The 25,276-nt window shown below is 37.5% G+C and overlaps 2 protein-coding genes across 6 annotated transcripts; one reads left to right on the plus strand and one right to left on the minus strand.

Moving 5' to 3' along the window:
• Positions 1-289: 289 nt before the first annotated feature.
• On the plus strand, positions 290-11,468 carry LOC116293273 (PC-esterase domain-containing protein 1A). Of its 5 annotated transcripts, none has more exons than XM_089028241.1 (5): positions 290-606; positions 1,760-1,912; positions 2,289-2,377; positions 3,388-3,468; positions 8,644-11,468. In XM_089028241.1, exons 1-5 carry the CDS (start codon positions 534-536, stop codon positions 8,650-8,652), a joined length of 405 nt encoding a protein of 134 aa, XP_088884367.1. In that variant the 5' UTR covers positions 290-533; the 3' UTR covers positions 8,653-11,468. The 5 variants fall into 5 exon arrangements, with proteins under 5 accessions (XP_088884367.1, XP_088884368.1, XP_088884364.1 ...); XM_089028242.1 differs by having other exon boundaries at positions 294-606; positions 1,760-1,814; XM_089028238.1 differs by lacking the exon at positions 8,644-11,468 and having other exon boundaries at positions 309-606; positions 3,388-5,498.
• Positions 11,362-24,016, minus strand: LOC116302244 (AP-5 complex subunit beta-1). The gene is made up of 35 exons (XM_031711477.2): positions 23,768-24,016; positions 23,622-23,687; positions 23,505-23,533; positions 23,129-23,207; positions 22,912-22,956; positions 22,762-22,821; positions 21,883-21,957; positions 21,478-21,555; positions 21,325-21,392; positions 21,182-21,236; positions 20,705-20,758; positions 20,275-20,409; positions 19,963-20,001; positions 19,696-19,770; positions 19,561-19,616; positions 19,153-19,240; positions 18,572-18,671; positions 18,331-18,390; positions 18,067-18,214; positions 17,783-17,872; positions 17,569-17,704; positions 17,284-17,419; positions 16,928-16,975; positions 16,778-16,836; positions 16,514-16,571; positions 16,132-16,207; positions 15,952-16,028; positions 15,573-15,652; positions 15,393-15,483; positions 14,914-14,964; positions 14,660-14,723; positions 13,420-13,531; positions 12,758-12,831; positions 12,195-12,307; positions 11,362-11,754 (listed from the first exon to the last, which is right to left on the minus strand). Exons 1-35 carry the CDS (start codon positions 23,873-23,875, stop codon positions 11,570-11,572), a joined length of 2,868 nt encoding a protein of 955 aa, XP_031567337.2. The 5' UTR covers positions 23,876-24,016; the 3' UTR covers positions 11,362-11,569.
• Between the last annotated feature and the right edge of the window lie 1,260 nt (positions 24,017-25,276).

The raw sequence follows: 25,276 nt of genomic DNA on the forward strand, positions 1-25,276 counted from the left end.
TTTTGCTGAATTGACCGAGTTTTTGTAATTGACCGAGTTTTTGTAATTGACCGAGTTTTTGTAATCGACAGAGTTTTTTGCTGAATTGACCGAGTTTTCGTAATTGACCGAGTTTTTGTAATTGACCGAGTTTTTGTAATTGACAGAGTTTTGGTGATTTAGAGAGCTATTGTAAATCGACCGAAGTTTTCGCAATGGACTATTTTTATGAGCATTGATTGACAAAAAAAAAAAACATATGGAACGTGCTTGTGTAATGCAATGCACTGATAAGTGTACACAACAAACGAATATTCAATTACATTGAAATGACAATTTTGAACCATTCCGCGCGCCATAATATGACATCATTCACCCGGTTTTAACCTGTGATAACCTTTGGTAAAACATTAGCATACATAAATATAGCAGGTATACTGTTCGTACTTTCGCTTTCGCCAGTCTCATCTTTTTCTCGCCAGACTGTTCCTAGAATTGGCCGTGTCTTGCTTGCTCCTTAAGCTCGGGTATTTTCCCATCTTCCTTGTGCAGTGATGGAGATATTCAACAGTGAACAAGTGGCGAACTTCCTGTTCAATAAGCGAGTAATGGTGATCGGAGACTCGAGTAAGTATTTGCATATCAGCAGCTGATGAGCTCTGCTTTACTGTATTCTTTTAACAAAATGATTTTCCCAAACTTCTTTCGTTTAGCTGTAATTAAAAATGTTAGTACTTGATTTCCATTGAATTTTCAAACTGCTTTGTGCAGCGTGCTGGTCACTTAATGTATTCAAGAAGAAGAAATTTAGAAAAAAACATCGTATATTATACATTACTTCTGGTGGCAAATGTATTATTTAAGATATAAATGTATTTCGTGTTCTGCAGTAAACAAGCTGTGTAAATTAGTGATTTCCTCTGCGTTAACAGAAGTTTAATGCGTGTTTTTAAAACAGAAATTCGTTTAAGAGAAGTATTATTCACATTGGGTTTTTAAAATACCCAGTGAACTTGATAAAGCTAGAACGGCGTTTGAATATTGCTTATATTGGCCTGAGAACAAGATGCTGGGTTCTTTATAGTCAAACTAGCTCATGCGTTCCTATTATTAAAGGTTCAAAGATTCACTGATTTCCCGTTTTGAAGCTTATGCACTAATGAAACGAAGGTTTCGAATTTGAATTCTGGTCTCGGAGTTAAGAGTATTTCTTCACAGAAAGCTAAATTTATTTCAACTATTGTAGATACTATTTTAAAGTTATTTGTTTGGTCATAGTTATAGAGCTCCACTCCATTAACTAAGTATGGTTTGGTGTGGAGTTTTGTTCAAAAATTCCTTTCACAAATGAACATGTTGATGTTTTGAGGCAAAGACCAGGATTGAAATTTAGAACATTCGTTTCATTAATGCAATCTTCGAAGCACGATGGAAATCAAACTTCCTATAATGAAATGAATCTTTACATCCTGATAGGAACGCATGAGCTGAGCATGAGCTATGAATGTAAACGTTTCAGCCCCTAAATCGAATCGAAACCAACTAATGATAATGGAATTCGCCTTGCAATGATATTACTAACAATACAACTGCATACTGAGATTTTTTCACCAGTCTTAAAGCATTAACTTGTTTTTAATTCAATAGTTTTATTAAAATAGATAAATAAATGCGTGAGGGAACTCGAAAACACAAGTAGAAAGTGAAAGCTAAGAGAATCATGGGAAGCTTTCGTCTGTTGACCAACAAACGATGAAAAATTGCGCTTTTTACACCTTAGGAAATCGTTTGGAGGAGTTGGAATCGAACTTGAATGGAGGTCCTTGGGATTTAAGGTCAAAAAAAAAATTTTTTTTTAAAGCATACACTGGACTTTTCTCAGTGGAGGTTAATTTTGGTCTACTGAGGTGCCCAAACACATCAGGGAGAAAAGGCGAGTGCAAATTCAAGGGGGGTGGGGTGGTAGCAAAGTAACGTAACGTAATGAGTTCCATATATTCACCACTTTCCATCATCAGTTCACTGGTCAAACACAAAGATTTTTCAATCGAGGCTGCAACGTAGTTTCAAAGGATGATTCAAATTTGGACCATGCAGCCCCTCAGTTGAATGCTTTGTGTCTGACTAGTGAACCAATAGACGGAATGTGGTGAAGGTATTTCCTGTCTTCATTTCCTCGGATTTGCTGGTAGTTTTGAGCGTAGCCAGGATTTTCCGAAGGGGGAGGCCCAAATTAAAAAAAAAAAAAAAAAAAAACCGCCATTTTGTTTGAGTTTTTGTGATACTAATAAATGTGTCCTTTTTGATAGTCCAACGAAGCATGTACAAGGATCTTATTCGTCTCCTGGTGCCAGACCCAACCAGTACATATCTGACAAACCAGCATCTAAAGACCAAGGTATGAAACTGTAGACATCAGACACTCCATGCTCAGTAGTATTGAAGTATTAGCCATCCCAAAGTCGAAGAAAAAAACTGTGTCTAGTTGGCACTGCTGTGCATTGTGGGATTGTTTAGGGACAAAATCGACGAATCTTTAAAAAATATTCCTTCAAACAGTCCCACAAAGCACTGCAATGCCAACTTGACCCAGGCTTCCTCAACCTCAAAAGCTTAGGTGCAGCTGGACCCAGCCCTCGCCTTGGCAGTAAGGTCCGTAGAAGGTCGTAACCCAGGTTTGGTAGAGTGCACAGGCTATTAAAATAGGTATTTTTGAAGTGTAGCCTCTTTTGATCGTGAAGCACCATCTTGATAAGTTTTCTTCAAGTTGCATCCGCTGACCTTGTTTTCTCATTTAAAACTTTTCAAGAGAGAATTGTTTGTTTCAGTTGTATCCATAATAATGTCATTTTTAAATTAATAGTGATGGAGAAAGAAATAACCTTTAAGGGAATGATATGTCATGTGACTGGCGGGAAAAGCATCTATTAAGGAAACGTTCCGTTTATTGGAGGCTAGGGAAGGTTACAGGAAGGGAAAAGTAAGGGAAGTAAGTTATTGGGAGAGAAACTTGGAAGTTTTTTTCATCACGGATTCATGTCTACTTTTGCATGGGCTTGATTGACAAAGTTAGGAGATTAACAATGATAATAATAGTAATGATAATAATAATAATAATAATAATAATAATAATAATAGCACTCGTGTATCTACAGCATGTTAACTAAATTTGTATAAAACCAATCCTAAAAATATTCCTAAGTTATCTGATAAACCCGTCCTAAGTTATTACCCCTATAAACCGTTACTTAACAAACCCCTTTTCCGAGAAATTACCCCTAAGTTAAGATTGTCAATATCTAGCTCACTTTACCCCTGCCCACCCCTCCCTACCATAAATAACATACCAACCCTAAGCTTCTTTGTATATTTTCTATATTTTTTATCTATATTTCTATTTACTATCAGGGAGAGCTGGAATTTTTAGGCGACAAACTGCTAGAAGGTGGTCAACTGGGAGAAATGAAGAATGGGATCAACTACCGCGAGGTACGCCAATTTAACAACGAATCTACCGTCATTAGATTTTACTTCGTTACACGATGTTATTCTGATTATATGAAATCAATTCTGCACGGTATAAAATGTATGCGCCCTCATGCTATCATCATGAACTCTTGCCTCTGGGATCTTCACCGGTACGGTCTCTATGGCCCTCTACAGTACGTTGACAACATGCATAAGCTAATGGCTGGGTTGAAGAAAGTCATTCCTAGTGATGCAGTTTTTATCTGGAATGCTACTCTTCCTTTAGATTCCAAATGTAAAGGTGGTTTTCTGTTGCCATATTATGAGAATATTCCTGCACAGGAAATTATTGAAGCCAACTTTATTGTCGCAGACATTGTCCAGTCTTATGGTTTCGTGTTCTTGGACTTGTATTCTGTTTTGGTACATCGTATAGAACTGAGAGAGAATGATGGAATTCATTGGAATGCCTTGGCAAATAGGATTATTACGAGCCATATATTGATTCTTCTTTCTTATGCGTGGAATCGCCCCATTCCAAAACCGATGATCCAAGATCCACCAGTTCACCATCCTTGTTCTATGTTTTCCAACAAAGTTTTAAACAAAAGTTTGGTCCATTCCACTGGTACTTTTTTTCCAATGAGGTCAGATTCCAGATACCTTAGCTCAATTCCTACGATCCACGATCCTTTACGTCCACTATCCAAATTTTCAAACAAACATCTGACTTACTACCCCTTCTCAGACTGGAGATCCATCGCGCATAACAATGATGATTATACCAACAGACTTATCCTAAAGAATATAGAAAACTCGTCAACACACTTTGTTAGGGAAAATTTAGCAAGAGAAACCTTTCCATTTTCTGTTAATCACACCTCTTCTCCCGCAGAGACATTAACTTTAATGAGACCTGCCAATCAAAATCCAATTATGAACAATTTTTTTACCCACCCTCCTTCCCCACTTTTGTCACATGACAGACATCTTTTTAGGTTACAAAGTCCCTCTATCCCAGACGTATCGCGAAGGCAGGTCGATTCGCTTCACCGAGAACCACTGCTGTATCATAGAAGTGCACTTAGCTTATTATTTCCACGCTACAACGAAGAACCACAAAGTTTTAAGACCTTGTCTTTCCCAACCCAATAAGGTAGAGATGAGGCATGTATGCTATACTTACAGTGTTGTCAGCAACACACTTGCAACACATCATCAATACTTTTGAACGCGCTAGATATCTTTTATCGATAACTAATTTCTCATAAATCAGTTCGATTCTTTTTTTTCGTATAGTCTTCTTATTGTCTTTGAAAGGGCCTACTGGGAAAAGATTATAAAGTATGTATGTAAATAGATGGTTTTTACGGCCGCCATGTTGGAGGAATTTAACAAAAGATTGGTCATTAGTCTCTTGTTATATCCTCCAACATGGCCGCAGGGTCTTTTGTAATTACATTCTCTTGGGAAAGATTGAAGACCATCAATAGACAGGGTGAATTCTAGTCTAGCTTGGGTATGATTTAGCTTGGAATCACTCTAACTAAATACTGATATAATAATATAATAATATAATATAATACTGACCATCATGTGTTATTAGCAATGCATTACACATTTTCATTGAAAACTGGCATGCGATTTCCGCACTCGAAACCGGAAATGACGTAAAGTGAAACCAGAACTCATCAGTACCAAGTTTTTTTTTCCTTCTCAAGTGATTTGTATCCTAGTTTTTTTTAGACGAACAAAAATGTACGTTTTTCACACAGCGCCTTTTTTTCTTCCTATTTTTAACATTGTAGCTCATATGTATTGTGATCAAGACGGGAAAAAATGAAAATAACAGATTCTTAAAGATTTTTTAATGACGTCTTTGGCTGGTCCTAAAAATGGAATCACGAGTATCCAATCAAAAACCAACCAAAAAGAGCTAGTTTACGGTCAGCCAGCTGGTAGGGAATGCGTAGTATGTTGTATTGAACAAAAATTAAGATGTTAAGAATATTTTTTAACAAAAATAAAATGATTAAGTTTGTGAAATGGAATCTCAATCGCATTTTATTTGTCAATTTGTCATCTTCTTTTAAGATTATTAAAATACTCTAAGATTATTAAAATACTCTACTCACCAGAAAAGCGCCGACAGATATACTATTTACGACGTTTGCTCAGAATTTGATTAGGATTTATCTGACCATTTCCGCATTAAGAAAAGTAGTGTCTATAATAGAGAGGATGATCTCTGTCTTTGAGCCAGCCGATAATGAGTCCTCTGAGTGCTTATTTTTTTACAAAGTAGATACGTGATGTTAGGCATTGGACGTGTATTTAACTTGTTCCTAACAAAAAGGGTTGCCTTAGGCCTAGGGCAAACGTCGAACTTTCCATGCACCGAACTTAATTACATCAAAGAATGCCGCCTCATTATCACCTGATATCCATTGTTTTTAATGAGTTCGGTGCATGGAAAGTTCATCGACGTTTGCCCTAGGCTTAATCTTTGAGCCAGGACAGCCCTCTGACTGCACATCCTTGTCGTTAGGTATTAGACACACCCGATATGACAATGTCTTATATTTAATAGTAATATATGAAAACTTTGATTTCTTTGACAAAATGGTTGAGTGAAAAGCATCGATTTAGCTGGTCGTAGCTAGTCGAGCGAGCTATTTAACAACATTAAAAACCGGTCGGAATAGCTGGTCGTGCGGTCGTCCATTCCTTTGAAGTGGTCGCTAGGTGGTCGTACTAGCTGGTCGATCAAAGTCAATACTACTAGAAATTTGATTATATATAAGACACTAATGAAGCGTTCGTTTAGTGCTTGCACCAGCTGTCTGTTATCCACCCTCCTATTGGTCGAGCCAGCTGTTTGACGTCACCATTTCTCACCGACGAACGCGTATAATTTACTTCCTTGTCTGTCCTTGATTAATCATAACATTCAAAGGACTGTTTATGACGAACATCCTATCACAATTTCTTAATAAAATAACATATCTACAATAATAGACCTCAGATGTGAATAGTCTCATTACCCTCTCTAGCTTCCTGTGATCCCTGTTGAGTTTTCTTTCGAAGGCTAACGACAATATCCACTGACACGGTCCAATAGGATTGCATAGTGAGGATGCGTGTGGTCCACGGAACATTTGTCGGGCTTATTTTTCCGTTTTACCCAGATATACAAAACATTCGCCCACATGGTTTTCTTTGATTATTGAAAAGAACTCGAACCTTCTGATTGAAGTCGGATTTTCCTCCTTTTTCGCCCATTACAAAGCTCAACGCATCGCTTTGAAAGAAAAACATTCTTAACCGTATTTGAAAACTTCGTATTCAAAGGTGTTATTCGGTAGGTATAACGCTATCTTTATTGATTTTATCGTATTCCTCGTAAGAGTACAACTAAGTAATCTAAAACTGTTCAAATTTTCAACTCATTTTCTTCAGCATTTTTACCAGCAATAAATCATTCGAATAGAAACTAAACTATTGATTTTTCAAGTACTGAAAAGTTTGTCATGTCGATGAAGGACGTGATGCCGGTAATTTCGGCAATTCTTAGAACCAAAAATGAATTTGAAGATATACTGTAATAATATGAAAGATCTCTCGATTTTCATCATCGATTCCCTACTTCTATCTATCTTTGAGTTTTCGTCTTTATTTTATTTCGATTCTACCTATTTACGCTTTTTCTTAATCTTCGCTTCAGTGGAGAACTTGTTTTTAATATTTTCTATTTAAATATTCGTCTGTCAAACACTCGTATATGTTATGAGGGCTTGGATGGGCAATATACGAAATACTTCAACGAAATAGAACGGCTATTTGACAGTCTTTCACACACATTACACATTAAAAGCTAATAGCTGATACTAGCATTTGCGATAATATGCTCCAGGCCAGACGTGAACTGTTTCAAGAGAATCATTCAAATCTCAGTATTCATAGCGCTCTTAGTTGTTTTTGATTTCATTTTTTTCCTACCGGTTTTTAGGTTTGGTTGATAAAACATTCGTCATTGATATTGGATGCTTTATTATATTCAACTGTGTTTTGGAGTGTGAAAAACATCTGCATTGAATAAGGAAATGCACCTCACTTGTATCTACTTTGTATCCATTCAATGATTGCCGTTCACACCAGAGTTTTTTGTACGGTTGTTTTGGTTTAATTTCGCATTCATACGGGCTGCGGTTCGAGCAATTTCGAAGAAAATTCGATAAAAGCCGTGTAGGTCAAACGGGAGTCCAAAACGCACTGGAAAAAGTAGCGTTTTTATACGAATGAAGGGGATCTAGTGTTGAGCTTATATTAGCACTAGTTTTAATTTTCCCATTCAGGATTGCATTGAATTGGGAAAAGTGAAGTCTGGGCCCGGTTGTACGCAGGGTGGATAGTGCTATCCGAAGTAGGTTAAATCCTTATCCATTGGGATAAGTCGATGCTGTTATGCAATGAATTTATCTGCAGGGTAATTTATCCGTCGGATAGCGCTATTCATCCTTCGTACAACCGGGCCCTGATTACTTGGGGATTTGTCGTCACGTGAAGCCACCCTGATTTGGATTTATCTGCTGGGTAATTTATCCGTCGGATAGCGCTATTCATCCTTCGTACAACAGGGCCCTGATTGCTTGGGGATTTGCTGCCACGTGACGCCACCCTGATTTGTATTTATCTGCTGGGTAATTTATCCGTCAGATAGCGCTATTCATCCTTCGTACAACAGGGCCCTGATTGCTTGGGGATTTGCTGCCACGTGACGCCACCCTGATTTGTATTTATCTACTGGGTAATTTATCCGTCAGATAGCGCTATTCATCCTTCGTACAACAGGGCCCTGATTGCTTGGGGATTTGCCGTCACGTGAAGCCACCCTGATTTGGATTTATCCACTGGGTAATTTATCCGTCGATAGCGCTATTCATCCTTCGTACAACTGGGCCCTGATTACTTGGGGATTTGCCGTCACGTGACGCAACCCTGATGTGTCTAAGGTGCTGTATAGTGATGAACAAAACATGCTATTTTTACTCAGCATTTCAAGTGTGTTGAACTTGCTTTATTTACATCCCGGTTTGATACATCCTCGTTTCCAGTGCCTCCCTATTTCTCAAGCCTTGTCAGGTATCTCCAAGCAAATTTCTAGTTATAAACTTTAATAAACCGATCTTTTAACAGGACAATTAAAGATACCCGCTGCTATAGTGAGTCATTAACGCGATAGTTGCCTAACACAACGAGCAAGAGTTTCCTCGGATTCCGTCTTTGAGAGTTTCGAGCTCCAATGTTAGCCATAATGTGCGAAAAGCCTCCACCAACAAAGCGATCCGACCTGCCCGAGGTCCCTGGTCCAACTTTGAGACCAAGAACCGTTCTACGGCATCCCAGACCGCTTGGAATCACACGGCATTCAGAAACCCATTTATCAAGGGCGGTGTTCAACTCTCAACGGGGTACACCGTGCAGTCCTATTGGACATACTAGAGGAAATGAAATCACAAGCCCTCGCATGGATGCGAAAACTTCAATTATTTCAAACACAAGTAAACAGCGAAAATTCTTGTCGGCGAGTTTTCCAAAGTCCTTAGACACTGTACCAATAAGAAGTAAAGTTACCATGGGAAAATCTAACACGTCAGTTGCTCGTTTACCAGTTTCACAACATCGACCATTGGAGATGGGTGTCAATAGACATAAAACCATACCCGGTTCAGCATGGACAAAACATGTTCACAATAAACACGTGACAAGTAAATCCTTAATGACCACGCCTGTAGCGAAGGAAGGGGGTAACGAAAGGAATAGCGTGAAAGAGTTTGATGACATCATGTCTAAGAACTACGAGCCTGAGAGCGATGAAAGCGGCCAGAACGGGAATATGGGGTACAGAGAGAAATGCTTACACTGGCTGCTAACTTTACCAGATTAACGAACTATTTAGTGCAAGTTGGAACAACTTGGTGAAGTAAACGATGGTGAACCACCTCATGATAGCGAGGCCATGAGGTTATTAATCATGACGTCATCGAACGATTTGATAAATTTATAATCTTAGAGTGATAGGTTTATATATACACATGACGATTTCTCGTTGTTTTGATGACGTCATCTTACCATTAGATGTCATCTATTATAAAATAACTGTTATGAATGGCGCATTCTGATTGGCTTGGAGCGCGTGCTTTATGAGAGCACATTGCACGCGCGCGCACTTTCCGTTGCGTCATTCCTATCTATTATTGTAATTTGTATTTTATAAAAGAAATAAAAAACTTGCTTGCTGTGCTGTGTGCAGTCATAAAGCACTTGGGGATTGGCAGAACACTCAAGAAGTGTCCAGAAGCACTCCGCTACGCGTCGTGCTTCTCCTAACACTTCTCTCGTGTTCTGCCAACCCCCGTGTGCTTTATGACTGCACACAGCACGCGCGCGCGTTTTCTATTTTTTCAATAGCCAACGTGAAGTAACAATAGTTATGATTAGACCAGCGTACAAATGTTACGTCATAAATGGATTGCCAAATGTAATGATAGAAAATATCGATTAATAGATAAAGAAAAGCGTATATCGTCCATGTATAATAATAAAATATAATAAGTATATGTAATATAATGGACTCCATGCTGTCCAATTAAGAAATAATTGGACGAGGAAAATTCCCAGGACTGACAAAATTGGATGAGGCCGTAGGCCGAGGAATTTTTCGAGTCTAATTATTTCTTGATTGGGGAGCATGAAATCCCATTACCTATTAATTATATAGCTGCCTAATTAATCCCATATCAACAAGACCTGTCCAATTAAGAAAATAATTGGACAGTTACCTATATGAGATTAATGAGAAGCTGTATAATTACTTATTATATACAATAGGCCCTTTTCGAGTTCCAAATTACCGCTGTGTTTCTTGATAACAGACTCATTTACTCAGTCTTAGCCTCGATTTTGTGAAGAATATCCACGTGTTCCAGTCAAGGTCCGTCAAGTTTCAAAGTGTTTGTATTGTTGAAGTTGTGCATTCTTTACTTTACTGTTGGTATTTGTAAATATTTAGACACTGATTCGAGGCTAAGCCTGAGTAAATGAGTCTGTAATCAAGAAACACAGCGGTAATTTGGAACTTGAAAAGGGTCTATTACCATTCTTGGTATGAAGTTGACAAGAAAACATGCTTAAATACGTTATTAGTTTAATATAATTAATAGATTACCAGTTCAGTACTAATGTTAAGTGTAAACACATAGCTAGTCCATAACTAGTATAAAGACTAGTAGAGTGTATACCAAGTATTCGTGAAGGGGTTAGCTAAAAAAATGCACAAATTAGCTAATACAAAGTTTTGCAGGTCTACTGAACTTAAGGCGCTGAAATACGAGACACAAAAACGTCCAACTTGTCGCGCAACAAATCTATTGTTGCGCGTTAATACTATCACGGTGATATTCTGCACGCTGATTGGCTACAAGCTACATAATTCAAGATGGTGGCCGCTTCTGCACATAAAATGTTGCGTGACAAGTTGGACGAGTGAAGAAAGTTGGTCTACGTTCTACTTTTCGCAACAAGTTTTCCCAACTTGCAACAACCCTTTCTGGATTTTCTTACAATTTCTTTCACGGATATATGGTATGCCCTTTAACACATGTACATATTCACATGTTATTTTGTAAATTTTATTTAGAATATCTGTTATTTTCAAGTCAAAGCCACCACTGGTTTTTTTAAAATATTTTATTTCTTTGTCTCTTGTAAAAAAATAATGTATCTAGAGGAAGAACCTACATAACACTCAGTCGATGTAAATGTATTCAGAAAATCTATCGTATTCTATTGTCGTTCTATCTATTGTATTATGTGTGATAATTTGTATTTAAGACATCAACTACTTGCTACGTAGGCTCTCCCTGTATCTACACACCTTTGTAGCTTCATTTTCATTTTTTAATATATTTTGATCTTTGCCATTTTCCCCCTATTTTTTCTCATAAAGAAATTTGATTTTACTCTTGCAATTGAAATTGAATTGGTTGGTTGGTTAGGTGGTTGTTGTTGTTGTTGAGAGTTGTGGCACCCAACCTATACCATAATGCATTACGACTATCACTTAACGGCAGCCATGTTGGATTGCGACAGCGTCTAGTTCAACCTCCCTTAAGTACTTTTCCACAAGTCCCAGAATTTTCCAGTCATCTGTCGCTATGGCGACGACTGTCTTTTGGTTTCGCGTGGTCAACTTCAGTAGAAGATGCTGACGAGGAGGCAAAAATATTCCTACGTGAACCTCGTTATCTGTAAAAAAAATCGTTCACTTACTTAACGGTCATTTCAAAGAGTAGCTTTGTCCTTTCAACTAGTACGATAACATGGTTAATACCGTCTAGAAGGACAATTCATTTTTGAGAGTAGCGTTTGTCCTTTCAACTGGTACGATACCGTCTGGTTAGTACCGTCTAGGAGGACAATTCAATTCTAAGAGTAGCTTCGCTTTTAGGCAGTACAACCTTTGGCAATGCCTGAATTTATATATTTACTATTCCACGATGAATAATATTTTTCTTCCTTGAAAAGCAATATTCAAGAGAACAGTGTGGTAATTAATTTATTTGTTTAATGATTAATAAAAATGTTAAAAGAAAAAAAAAGAAAAAAAGAAAAAAAAAAAAAAAAAGAGAACAGTGTGGTGTAAAGTGGAAAGGCATTACGCCCAAGTCCAGTGATATTTTCCATACCTTTGCTATCGATTATGAAGGACTCGAGCTGTTTCTGTAGGAAGTTTTGAGTTTTTCCCCATTCCATGGACAGACAGACAACTGACATGGCTCCATTGTTGAACAGTGTTTCACTGTAATTGAACATCAAAACAAACCATAATGGACCTTTATCACGCGGCTTCCATGTCGACTGATGACAACACATCTTCCCACGCCGCGTGGTTCAACATTTTTTTATTCTCATGGGAATAAAAATGGCGCCGCGTGAAAAGGTCCGTGAAAAGCAATAGGACAAAGGTCATTCCAAGATTAGTCCAAGAAAAGCTGGAATGACTTGTGTACCTTAGGGTTGAGACTGATTCAATGTCGTTTGTAGTCCACAAAACCATTTCCGTTTCGGAATGACCTATCGCCTATCGCCTTCGAAACAGGTGTATACACAAGACTTTTCCTTTCAATAAATGTTATTACAGTTATATTCTTTTGTTCTAAGAATCTTACAAGCGAGGCTCGATACAATGCTTATTGTCTCATTTGCACGTCATTTGCATGTATCCATAATATACCACAGCAACACTCACATTGTTTTCTGGTTATCCTTCACACTCTCCCACAAGTCTGTAAAGAGCCTTTTTTTTGTTTTAACCATGTTTTCCTACAAGACGATAAGATAAAGTTCAATGTATCAGATGACATGAGTGGAGTTACATCAATAAAGACAGACAGACATAAACTTGTTAGTACAAACCTGGGCAATAACTATACAACTACGTATAGGCCGGCCTAGCATATCACGTTACAAGCGTCCAACCATCAGTTACCTGACGAAGACCAAGGGCTCCTTCGCGTACCGGACACAGTTTACGTAATAGTCCCGTTCACAGCTCCCTGTGCCATCTTGGAAGGTAGCCGTGCCATTGCATCGAATTGAGACGAACGGCGAGCTTGCAATGATAGAGACCTGTAATTAATTGTTTAAGGTGTTTTAAAAAGGTGTCCATCATTGCAAGGTCACCGTTCGTCTCGGTTCGATGCGAAGGCTACCTTAATTTCAAGATGGCGCAGGGAACTGTGAAAGGGACTATTCAATAGAAACAACAAAAGAACCCTAGTTATACGATAGAACGAAGCTAACAAAGAATATACCCAGACCAAAAGGGTGTTCGTCTCAACGCGTTTACGTAGCCGTTCATAAATATGTCTTGTATAAAGAGCGCTTTTTTTGAACTTATATACTAAATACCTTTTGAAACATCTCGGGTAGTGTGAGGGGTAAAAATAGATCCGAGAATCGTATTTCGAGTTGATCTAAAGCCATCGTACACGTCAATCCAGTTTCGTTTTGAAACACGGCACTAAAGACAAAGCAAAATATTCTCAAAAAGCAAAAAATATTATAGTCATTTGCAGGAGCAACTAACTAGCACTAAAAAGAAAACAACTCATGCAAGGCAACCATGCGCATAATGATGTCATGCATAACTCCCCGGCTCTCTGCTAAGATAATAGGTTCCTTCTCGCAAACGGCAAACGTGACCACGTTTTCATCATTTCCCTACATTTCACTTTACCTTTTGCAATCCTCGACAAAGACAAGTATTCTTTTGTTTATTTACTACTTGGAGATTTTTGCGATTCCTTTTCACTAATTTTAAATAATTTTAAAGAATGGTCAACTGACGTTTCACGTTTGCCGTAAACGAGGATCTTAAACTTTCTAATCACATTCAACGACAAACGAAACTTTACTGCGATTCCCAGTCACACGCGACCAACTAGACCTTCATCACAAACGAAAAATTGAATTTGGGTGGACGTCAATCAAAAGGGTTTCTATCGTTTCTATTGGTTTCTACACCAGGGCTGATGTGAATACTCACGTGAACACGTGCAAATGTGCAAAAATCGTTGTCCTTATCTCATGCTTCTTGTCGCTGTGAATTTCTCACTCTGCGGATATATTTTCTCAAAAATGTCGCAGGATTCCGGCTCCGAGTCTTAACGCTTGATTGCAAAGCTATTGCTATGATTTGAGTTTCTTCAAGATAGGATAAGTCAATACTGATAGTTTGCAGTTAAACGTTTGAAATTCGGAGTCGGAATCCTTAGACATGTTTAAGAAACCCTTTTGATTGACGTCCACCAAAACTCAATTTTTAGTAGTATAGGGGATGGGGGTATCAGCGCAGTCGATACACGGTAAATCCCCGCAGGAATTCCTCCCTCGATGATTACCCGTGCGGGAACAGCGCACCCATCCACTATATACTACTTAGATTCCTTCCCACCTAATATATAGTGGATGGGTGCGCTGTTCCCGCACGGGTAATCATCGGGGGAGGAATTCCTGCGGGAATTTACCGTGTATCGACTGCGGTGATACCCCCATCCCCTATACTACTATTTTTCGTTTGTGATTTAGGTCTCACTTGGTCGCGTGTGACTGGGAATCGCAGTAAGTGCAGTATGAGAAATCTTCTTACCGAACGTCAAATCGAGCAGGGACTGGTTCCCTAGGTGTAAACTTGACTTTAATTTTCTGACATCCTGTAAATTAGAATAAACGGGTAGACACAAGAGAAAATGAACTTCCTTTTCTTTTGGTAGATAATATTATTCTGCGCATAATGTGTTTCCGCCATTTTAGATCACTTCATGAAGTGTAATATCTTCGTGCTTCGATAATGCTAGAAAAACGAGGATGAAGTAGATTATTTTCACCGGGATTTTACTTTACCTCTTTTTGGTTCGGAGGAATTTGCAGCAGATAGTGATGGAATGTGGATATCTTAAAAAAGTAAAAGGACAACCGCTAAAAACTTTGTTTTACATATAAGAAAAACAAATGCAACCAATAAATTAAGCACACTTCCTATACTGCAAAGATGTACTACAGCTACCAGAACTCTTTGCGCACCTTCTTTTGTCACTTACATGTAATTAGTATCAAATTCCTTACTATTTTTTGACACCACGTGAATTTCAAAGTAAAAGAAAATTCGCAAATCATTCTGGATGTTGTAGTAAAATAAACCCGTCATGCCAATTCTTCATTTGCACGTTACGTCCTCGCGGCCATGTTGGTGGTAATTCAACAAGAGATTTCTGATTATTGGCATCCTTTGTCAATCGACCACCAACATGGATTCCATCTTGCCTGGGGATGCCGTTACAAATAGCCCACTCTTTAACTGCTTACCATTGTTGTATACATACCTTGTATAGGTTCGTATGTTTTGTTGGCGTCTATCTGTAACACAAGTGCGTATAATCTGCTGGGCGCAGACGTAAGAATCTGTGGATCAGCCTTAAAAGACAAAAGAAATCATATTCTTCTTCTTGCATTTTGGTACCGGGCGGGAGATACAGGATAACATCATTTATATATTCACTTACATAATGTACATAGTAGTCGATAGATATGTCCCTATTCCATGTGTTATCGTTGATCATTTTACAGTAGTGACCCAAGAGACCTAAGGAAAACACCTAATATTCAATATGTTGTGAACACTTTTCCTGCTTAGGGTTGGAGGAGGAATAGGTCAGCGGTCATATGAGCATGCGCAATTACATTTTTTCAACACAAAAATCTTTATTTCGAAATTCTGGGTTCGTTTTTATTTACGTCATTTCACAAAAAAAGAGCGATTTTGGTTGTTTTTTGTTTGTCCTTTTAGCCAATCACAGACGGAGGAAGTAGCATTTGTTCCCATTCCCTCGATTAATGGACACAAGGACGAAAACGAACCGTCAAGGTCTATCAGGTGCTCACCGTAAGGCTGGAGGTCCAGCGTGGATTCAACTGCCTCACTAGCGAGTTTCTTGGGTTCCAAAACATCCTTCGGTATTCTAAACGTAAACATCAACAAAAGGAAACAAAATTCAAACAAAACAACACATAAATCTGGGAGTGATGTAGCCTTTTAGAGGGTTTTTGGGAATGCAACACTACCTTGTTATCTTTAAAAATGAAGTTTTGATGTGTTGTACAGGAGGAGCAGTAGAAAACGAAGTTGTAGTTATGTCTTCTGAAATACAAAAGCAAAGATCGATCGATGTAAGGAAGATGAAGTACGATGACACTTTTAAATGGCTTCCGTACTGAACAATCAAAATGCACGAAATCCTAACCAATCCAATAATAGCCCTTGAGTAAAGTACTAAGAGAAACCGAAGGTTTCCTGATAAAAAATCCATCTAAAAGAATAAAAAATGTTGTTTCCATCAAATTAATTTTTTTTAAATATTTATTCGCGTAAAATTTGCTCAAAAGTCACGTTTCCAAACCAACGTATTGTTACTAAATAGTGATTGTAATAATGTCTCAATCTTACCCGCCATCACAGTCAGAGACTGTTTCATTGTAGTGTCTGAGGTGAGTATCTTAGAAGCCTGCCAAAAATGAACGCAATGCAAGTATAAGGTTTAAACTATTTTCGCCTATTTATTTTTGTTGGAACACAGGATTTTAGGAGCTTTGAAGAGAAGTGAGCTCGTTTTAGCGAGGAACATCAAATTCCCATTTCTTTCCAATCACTATTATATAAAATTTCTCCCAGTATTTGGCCAAAGCAATAGAAAAAGGAAACATTTCTCACCTTCTTACTAGACACATTCGCTAGAAGTGAATAGTAAAACCTTGCACGATCCCTGATATCTGAATGGCATAAGTTAAGACTAGTACTTCATAATGAATGATAATCCAACATTACGTAAAAATAGACGTCACTGGGACAGTCAAAGGATACCGATGTCTTGATATGTGGTTGACATGTATAAAAGTAGATTTCCAAGATCTAAAAACAGGTAATTATAATAGAAAAACTCATTACAATTTTTTTTTCTGGAAATAGACTAGAACCACTCAAAATCATGCGCATAGCCCTTGGTAGAAATGAGAGGAAGATTGGACACTTGTCATTTGGGGACTGGGCAACGCTTTGAGGTAGATAGTCAGACTCAGTTTGGACCTCGTACAGATCGATTTTCTTAACAGTTTGGGCCTGTGCCTCGCGATATTTATTGCGCATGTTCGACGAACTGCCAAAGACATGCGCAGTGAGACGTGATAAGGGATGGGAGGATAAGGATATAGATGTCTCACCTCTTACTATTTGTCGCGTGTCTTGATGTAAAAGAATGCTGTGACAAACTGCTAGGATACCGTTACCAAGGCTCCAGCTCCCTTGACTAGAGATTTCTGATGTTTGGAGGATTTGATTGAGAAATTGGACGGTAGACTGTAGAAAAAAAGATTTATCCAGAACGTTTAAACGACAAGACCCCTGGGTACAATTTTTTTCATTTTGTCTGCCAGAGGCTGCCCAGTACACCGCAACGGATCCAAAAATCTAAGAAAACCCAAACCAAAAGACAAAACAAGACTCACAGATGGATCGATGGTAGACTTTCTCATGGTTTGTGCCAGAAGCTTTAAATGATGTGGAAGGTTGGGTAATACTGCTGACACAGGCTGTGACACTACATGCTGGCTCAACACTCTGAGCAGGTCCATTGGGAATGGACTGAAGAATAAAGAAAACAAATGGCCTTGAACTGACCAAGGGCGTTACTAAGCAATAAGTACTTGAAAACTAACCTACCTGTCAGGGGTCACCATAGTAACAGTATCTAAGAAGTCAACCACGTGAGGCATGAACTTTGGGTGCTTTGTTATAACAGACATGATAAGTCTGGAAAAATAGGTGAGAAATTAAAAAAAACAAAAACAAGATTAGTCTGAGAACTATGGTGAGGAAACGGGCAACTACGTCTGTTCCCACGTTTGCATATCAGGCTCTTTCTAGTTTCCTCTCTGTCCCACCCACCCCACCCCTATAAAAACCTCATGCATCCAAGAGTACTATGGTCCAGACGCTTAACTTACCTGTATATGTCTTGTGCAAGGGAGGTTTCGTGAAGATATGTGTAATACCATAATAATGACCGGAAAAGTGCGCGCACACTTTTCCCGCCAACACCAAGGAGAACTTGTTTGTTGATCAGGGAGAGACAGTCCATCAACACATTGGTTTCTATTTGAATATATATAAAAGACTGAGCAAAAAATAAAGTAGTCAGAAAACTCATTTAAGGCTGCATTATCAAAAACTAAATCTTTTTTTTTTTTTTCAATGTTTCAATTTGTTACCTTGAATGTCATTTGACCACAAATACAGGCAAAGAAGCTTTAACTTGTCTTGTATTATATCTGAGGAAATGTAATATTTAGATTTATTTAAGATAACAACCATTGCACAACCCATTCAGCTGCAGCTTCTGGTCGTCGAGGTCACGTGAGAAAAGCTCTCCTTTGCTTCAAGATTTTTTTTTCAAAAATAACGATATCAAACAATTTAATCCAAAAAATTCTCGGTCAATAATACACTTGCCTATATTGTCAAAACTGGTGGGATAGAAATTCCTTATTTGAAGATCATCGATGAAGAAAGCATAAGCTGTAGGCTCGGTGGGAGCTCGTCCTGACTTGCACTAATGAGAAACGGTTATAGCATTGTGAAAAAAATAGAAAATGAGCAACAGTAGAACTTGTAATCCTTGAGTAATTACAACGTGGTCGCTAAATAGAGATTGGTCGTTTTATAGAGGTGCAAATTACTGCAAAAACAATTTTTGTACTTTGACAACTGGGTCCGGTTGTAGGAAGAATGGATAGCGCTATTCTACGGATAAATCCTTTTCCAGTGGATAAAGTCGATGCTGTTATCCAATAAATTTATCCGTTGGATAGCGAAATCTACCCTTCGTTCGCAAAACTTCTGTTTGAGACATCAAGCGCAAAAAGCATCGAAATGTCGTAATAGAACCAAAATGATACAACCATGATGTAATGTGATTGTATTTCAAAGACAGCGGAGCAACTGCATGGGCAGTACGAGTACTGTCTATTTGTAACAACGCATCGTTTTTCCTAGCATAACAGGCATCTTTCACTTTTGTATTCTTTTCTCACCAGTTCCTCTGGGAAATGCATCAGCCATTTAAAAGACAGAAGTCGCAGATCGGATTGTAAAGTTGGCTGAGTGGCTAATACCAAAAGCCTGCAGGATATTGTGAAAAAAACAATAACTGGTTAAAAATTGTGAAAAAATGTTTTATTCCTGACAACCCATTTTTGTGCTATACTTCTAGCCTTAAGCTTTGGACATACGGTGCAACATTACGCACAGTATCGTAGGCAATTGATGTTGTGAACCATTTCACATGATGTAATTTGTTGTACGCAATGTTCCTGAAGTCGAAAAATGATTCTACTTTAGGACTGTGTACAATATTGTGTGCAATGTTGCACCGTGTCTGCACCAATGCAACTTAGTAACTTCTAGCATGAGGAATAGTGACGATGATGTATTATTCTTACCTTTGTAACAGTTGCATATCTTCTTCTTCTCGAAACATGTCCACAGAAAACTTCAGCTGTAAAAAGGTAAAACAAAGGGATTTTTTCATTGACAGTCAACTGTATTTGCATCCAAAATATCAGAGCTTATAGTACCTTCATGAAGAGTAGCACATGGAAAACACAGATGTCTGTTGAAGGAAGCCACTGAATGAACTGTGACTTGAAAGTCTGTTGAACAAACGCACAAACGAACAAAGTTAACAAATACCCTCTAACAAAAGGGCACATGGAGGGACACAGTCTTGTCAATGAAAACTGTTGAAAACTGAACCTTGACTTAAACTTCTTAATAGCAAATGTTTTGTTATGGAAGATATTTTTCAGTCATTTGTGTATTTTTCTTTGGGTAGGAATACTCACAATTGGTGATAGTCCTGCAAGCTTGACACAGTGCATAAGCTAGGAAAGATTAAGAAAAATTTATACCATTTCCAGTTAATATGTAGAGTTGGAAAATCAAAGTGAACTAGAAGTGATCTTGAGATTTTTCAGAACATGTAACATTTCCTAGAGTATGTGGTGTGCATGAGAAGACACATGAATCGAATATAGATACAACTTAAACAAAGATCTTATTCTCAAGAGAGTGAGATGAGGTCTGAAATGAGAAAAAGTTATGCCCAAGGTAAATAGGTCTATTGGGACTAAATGAGAAAAAAAACCCTTACCTACCTCAAGCATCACATAAAACAAAGATGTTGTGTTGAGAAAACCAATGTTTTCCATTAGGAATGATACAGCTCTTTTGAGTTCCTTGGAGTCTACTTTCTCAGGAAGGTAGGAAAATGGAAGTCCACAAGGCGGAGACTGAAAGATACAAACATCAAATTGTGCTTAAAAAATTGATATACTGAGCCACCTTATTAGCTCACTTGGTAATTAAAATCATTGGTCTGTTGTGCAAGAGGTCATGGTTCAAGCCTCAGAAGGACCAACACTCAGGGTCTTAAAATAAATGAGGAGAAGGTGCTGCCTTTGTAATTACATCTGCAACTGATTAGACCTTAAGTGGCTTGGATGACCACAATAATGGGGATCCCATCCATAATCAACTAGAGTTGATAAAACTAATTTTATTTATTCATTTCACCATTATACTCACATGAAGAGCAAGTGGAAAGGTTTCTCCTGAAACATTTGAGGGAAGAACCAGTGGCTGTAATGAGAATACCACAATAGAAATTATTGTGAGTTTAAGCTATATGCTGGTCACTCATAAGTAAATGCAAACAAATTGTAGTACTATTATGATACACTTTTATATAGCCCCCTTCACAGTTCCCTGTGCCATCTTGAAAAGTAGCTAGGCCTTTGAATCAAAGCAAGATGAGCAATGAGTTTGCAATGATAGAGACTTGTGAATAATAATCATCCAAGATGTTAAAAAAGGTCTCGATTATTCCAAGCTCACCGTTCGTCTTGTGTCAATGCAAAGGCAAGGCTACCTTTCAAGATGGTGCAGGGAACTGTGAAAGGGACTATTGAAGTACATTTTACTCACAGGAAGTTTAATTACTAGAGCTTCTTTAGCTTCAATTCTACTGGAAATTTATGGAAAGGGTCTAACAAACCAACTAACCTTCATTGGCTCAGAGTGATCAGTTAACAACTTATTCAAGCTTTGTGTCTCTAGACTAGAAAAGATATGGCATCAATTTTTGTGGTATGTTAGATTCAGGTAATATTAGGAATTTGATTAAATATTTTTTTAAAATTCCTTACCCATAAAATGCATATGATTTTGAAGCCAAATGTTCAATGGTGTGGTGAAGAACAGTGACAAACAAAATCTGGAAGAATTTAAAGAAAATTCAGCAAGGTACATGTAACTTGAAATAAAAACAAAATATTAAAATGCTGGTGAAAAAAACATACCAGATAGCTTTGGAAAATAGGACTGGATTCATGTTCACAATGCTTGTAGAAATAATTTAACTTAGACTGCAACAATCCCTAGAACAAAATGAATGTGTATGTCTTGTGAGCTAAAGCTAAATGATACACTCAGTAGGATTAAAATTTTTATGTAGCTTACATGAAGCTCAATAGATCTATTTTAGCACTCCAAGCTAGATTTACTGTTACCACAGGATTTAAAACACAAGCATTTTGCTTACAATGATAGGTTTAGGCAAATAGAACACATGCCCACAGTTGTAAGACACAATGAATCAAATTTTACTGCACTTCCCAACTTCAAGTGAAGTAAAGTTATTAATGGTAATAAGTTATCAACAAGTAAATTAATTTAATAAGTCGCTAGAGAAGACCACAACTTACAGGATAGTTGAGCTCTAGCTCCCATAAGCACTCACAAGCTGTCTTTCTGACAAGTAAGTTATGGAGACTGTTCACCTAGTAAACAAAAAGAAACACCAATAGAGTGTAAATATGCAGTAAGTATAAACAGAGGTAAACTTAGCACTTTTATTGCTTATGGGATCTAATCAACATCTTAAGGTTTACTGGCTGCTTGTGTAGTATCCCCTCTCAAGATTGGAAAGTAAATTTGACTAGTATCAGAAAAAGTAGTGGACTAAAATTGAGACAATAAAAGAGACTAGTAAAGGAAAAGGGAAATATGGAGGGGGTTGGGGGGGTACTGTAGCCCCTTTGTCCCACCTCCTCTGCAGCCTGGGGGGGGGGGGGGTACTGCCCTATATTTGCTATACGGGTACATGCCGCCAAACAGGGTATGGTTGGAACAGGGTTTATAAAATCGCTCTCGCTTTGGGACAGGGTATATGAAATGATGCTCTCTCCTCTCTGAAACAGGGTATCTATTTCCTCACTACCGGAAAAGGGTATGGTTTTCAGCAATCTTGCTCTGGAACAGGGTCAAGGTTCAGAGGGCTCAGCAGCGCATCCCTACCCTAAACGGGCAAGAGTACCCCCCGGGTCTGCAGCCCCTGCATCCACCCCAGTAATTGATGACTCAAAAGATCTTAAAAATTTTTTAGCCTGCAGCAAATCATTTGGGAAATAGAAGAAAACAGAAATTAAAGGAAATAGTTCTGGGAAGTCCTAGTCTTCTCAGCAGCCGTTCGTGTGGGAAGCGTTTACCAGACCAACACTAAGAACAGCTGCTGAGGAGACTAGGAAAGTCCTGGTTCAATAAATGTTTTCTAGGTTGTTGTTATTAGTTCTGGAATATTCTACCTTCTCTATAACATCTGTCAAAACTCCAACAAATTTAACAAAAGTGTCACTGCTCTTTACCTGAAATAACAATGAAAAAAATGCATATTTCTAAAAACAAATTATCAGAACTAGATGAATATCAAAAGAGATTGTAAAAACAAGACTTACGAGAAGATCTGAAGAAATGACAAGACAGGATCCTGTCACCAGTATCTGTTTTGAAATAAAAAAATCCACATCATTATATATTAAAAAATTAGGCAAAATAAAGATATCACTCATTGTTCACCATCAGGGAACTCAAAAATAGGCATAATTTTGGTAAATGGGTGGACTGCAGCTTCTATGAATCTACACAGGGAACCCACAATCACTTATAACTTACTTGACTGAGGTATAATTGTGAAGGGTTACTAGATGGGTGTAGAAACATGTCTTTCAGTGATCCAACAGCACATTCTATACTGTTTTGAAAAACACAGATGTTAAAAATAGTTTGAATATATCATGCAACTCTAAAAACTATTCATAGACCAATCAGTTTATAAAACATTTTTTATGGAGTTATTTGAGCAGAATAGTCAGCATATTTCAAGCCAAAAAGATTATTATAGTATGATTTAAACATTATAAATGTAGTTATTTCCCATTTTGTCTGTACATCCCCCTGGTCTATGCAAGGGATGTGATGGATATACATCACAGACAACACTCCTATCAGATTCTTAACATCAGTGAAGCAATGGTATAAATTTCCATACCTTGTCGTATCCACAACCATGCTTGATACCTAGAATATAAAGGTCATAAAAAGTTAATCAATTATTATCAATGTCACTGGAAGTAATGCACAAAGCAGTAATAATTAGTAAACTGACCTTTTCTTGTAGTGCGAATAAGATCTGCAGCTTGACATACTCTGCAATGTTTTCTCGGCACAATGCCTATGAAAAACCAAATGCACAAATCATTGGATATGTTTTAAGTTCAAATCGTAAGCTATATTCTTTCCAATAAAGCTCACCTCAAGGCTATCCAATAGAAAGTTGTCAGTCACTTCAAGATTCTCGCCCAAATAAAGCCCACGAAACTCCTTGATCTTTTGCAACCAGACGTCATTTAAGGAACCCATGATAAGACCAAGACTTCCTCTTTATAAGATCGTCAGAAATTTAGATATTTCAACAATCTAAAGCCTCATATTCCATTTTTGAATACAGAAGCCATCTTTTCATAGTTCCGTCCGCCATTTTGTTTTTAGACTGTCTACGAGGACTGGTAAGAGAGGAAGTGAGCTTGAGATCAGCTGACATTTGCACGAGAGGTGGGAAGTGTTAGTTACAGAATTTACAATAAACCCTGTAAAAACGTTTTCTATAATAAATAGCATCTAATAATCTTAATATTTATTTTTTTTAAACTATTTTTCCAGTAAATAACGATTTCTTTTGAACAAAAAAATAAATAATTTAAGAAAGAATATTATTTATCCAAAAGTTACCCTCCCCACCCTAGTGTAGTTTAGTTGTTCATGAATAATCGTCTGATCGATAAGTTGGTGCATTGGTGAAACGTTGACCGCATGTAAAACAAGAAATCTTTTTTATCATGGACTTAGAAACGACATGGTTAAAGCTTAAGGCATCCATGGAACGTTTTCTCAACGTGTTGGCTCGTATACCGTTCTTTTATTTGTTAGAAATCGTATATAATTTTACAACTAAAGCCGACAACTCATCATGTCTAGGAGCAATAGGTGAGTGCTGGAGGTCAAATTTAATACTTCATTTTACTCTGGACTCAATGGACTCTTACTTACTTTTTTCTTCATTTTCAATACTCTTTGGCTTTTGAATACGAAGGATTTAGATCATGACGTTAAGGCTTTCCTCCTTTAGTTCGACATATTTTGCCTACAATTTTCTTGACTGCCAGCCAAATGGGATTCTTGTGTTTGACATGTGATCGTCATCAATATTTTAAGCGTAAATTGAGCGATATACCAATAATTTTTATATGCATATTTAACCAATTATTCGGGTCTTTAAAGCATTTTGTTTATACGAAACCCTTTCCTGTATATACTTCTGTAAATATGTTTTTAATCGGAAAGTATTATAGCGCACATGAGCAAACAAGCCTTGACAAAATTGATTTTGAAGAAAATCTTTTTAATTTGATTTGCTTGACCTAGATCTTTTATTTTCCTGTCAGTAATCTTGCTTTTTTCTTATTTACAAATTCGGATAATTAACAATGTGACAAGTTGTACATGCTACAAAAAGTACAAAAAGGAAAATATATATATTATTTTCATAGCAAATACAAATTATAAGCACACCAAATTGAAAATGAGAATGAAAAAAAGATAATTATTAAATAAATAAGTAACTATTAAAGGTAATACAATAAGAAAAGGTGAGTCCAATTTGAGAACTTTTAAACCATCTCAAGTATCTATAAATTCCAAATTGTACAATAAGATTGTGTGATTTTTGTGATAAAGTCTGGTTGTTCATGCAAACTTTTTTCT

This window comes from Actinia tenebrosa, unplaced genomic scaffold (genome assembly GCF_029948245.1).
Source record: "Actinia tenebrosa isolate PJP-AT-01 unplaced genomic scaffold, QUT_ActTen_1.0 PGA_scaffold12__29_contigs__length_12842862, whole genome shotgun sequence".
NCBI lineage: Eukaryota > Metazoa > Cnidaria > Anthozoa > Actiniaria > Actiniidae > Actinia > Actinia tenebrosa.

Excerpts from the sequence above, each read along its gene's own strand:
- LOC116293273 (XM_089028238.1), top strand. The coding sequence starts at position 534 with ATGGAGATATTCAACAGTGAACAAGTGGCGAACTTCCTGTTCAATAAG. Across the intron at positions 1,913-2,288 it reads AAACACATCAGGGAGAAAAG|TCCAACGAAGCATGTACAAG; the intron begins GCGAGTGCAAAT and ends CCTTTTTGATAG. Across the intron at positions 2,378-3,387 it reads ACCAGCATCTAAAGACCAAG|GGAGAGCTGGAATTTTTAGG; the intron begins GTATGAAACTGT and ends ATTTACTATCAG.
- LOC116302244 (XM_031711477.2), bottom strand. The coding sequence starts at position 23,875 with ATGGGTTCCTTAAATGACGTCTGGTTGCAAAAGATCAAGGAGTTTCGT. Across the intron at positions 17,705-17,782 it reads ACTATGGTGACCCCTGACAG|TCCATTCCCAATGGACCTGC; the intron begins GTAGGTTAGTTT and ends TTTATTCTTCAG. Across the intron at positions 15,653-15,951 it reads GCTGGACCTCCAGCCTTACG|GTCTCTTGGGTCACTACTGT; the intron begins GTGAGCACCTGA and ends TGTTTTCCTTAG.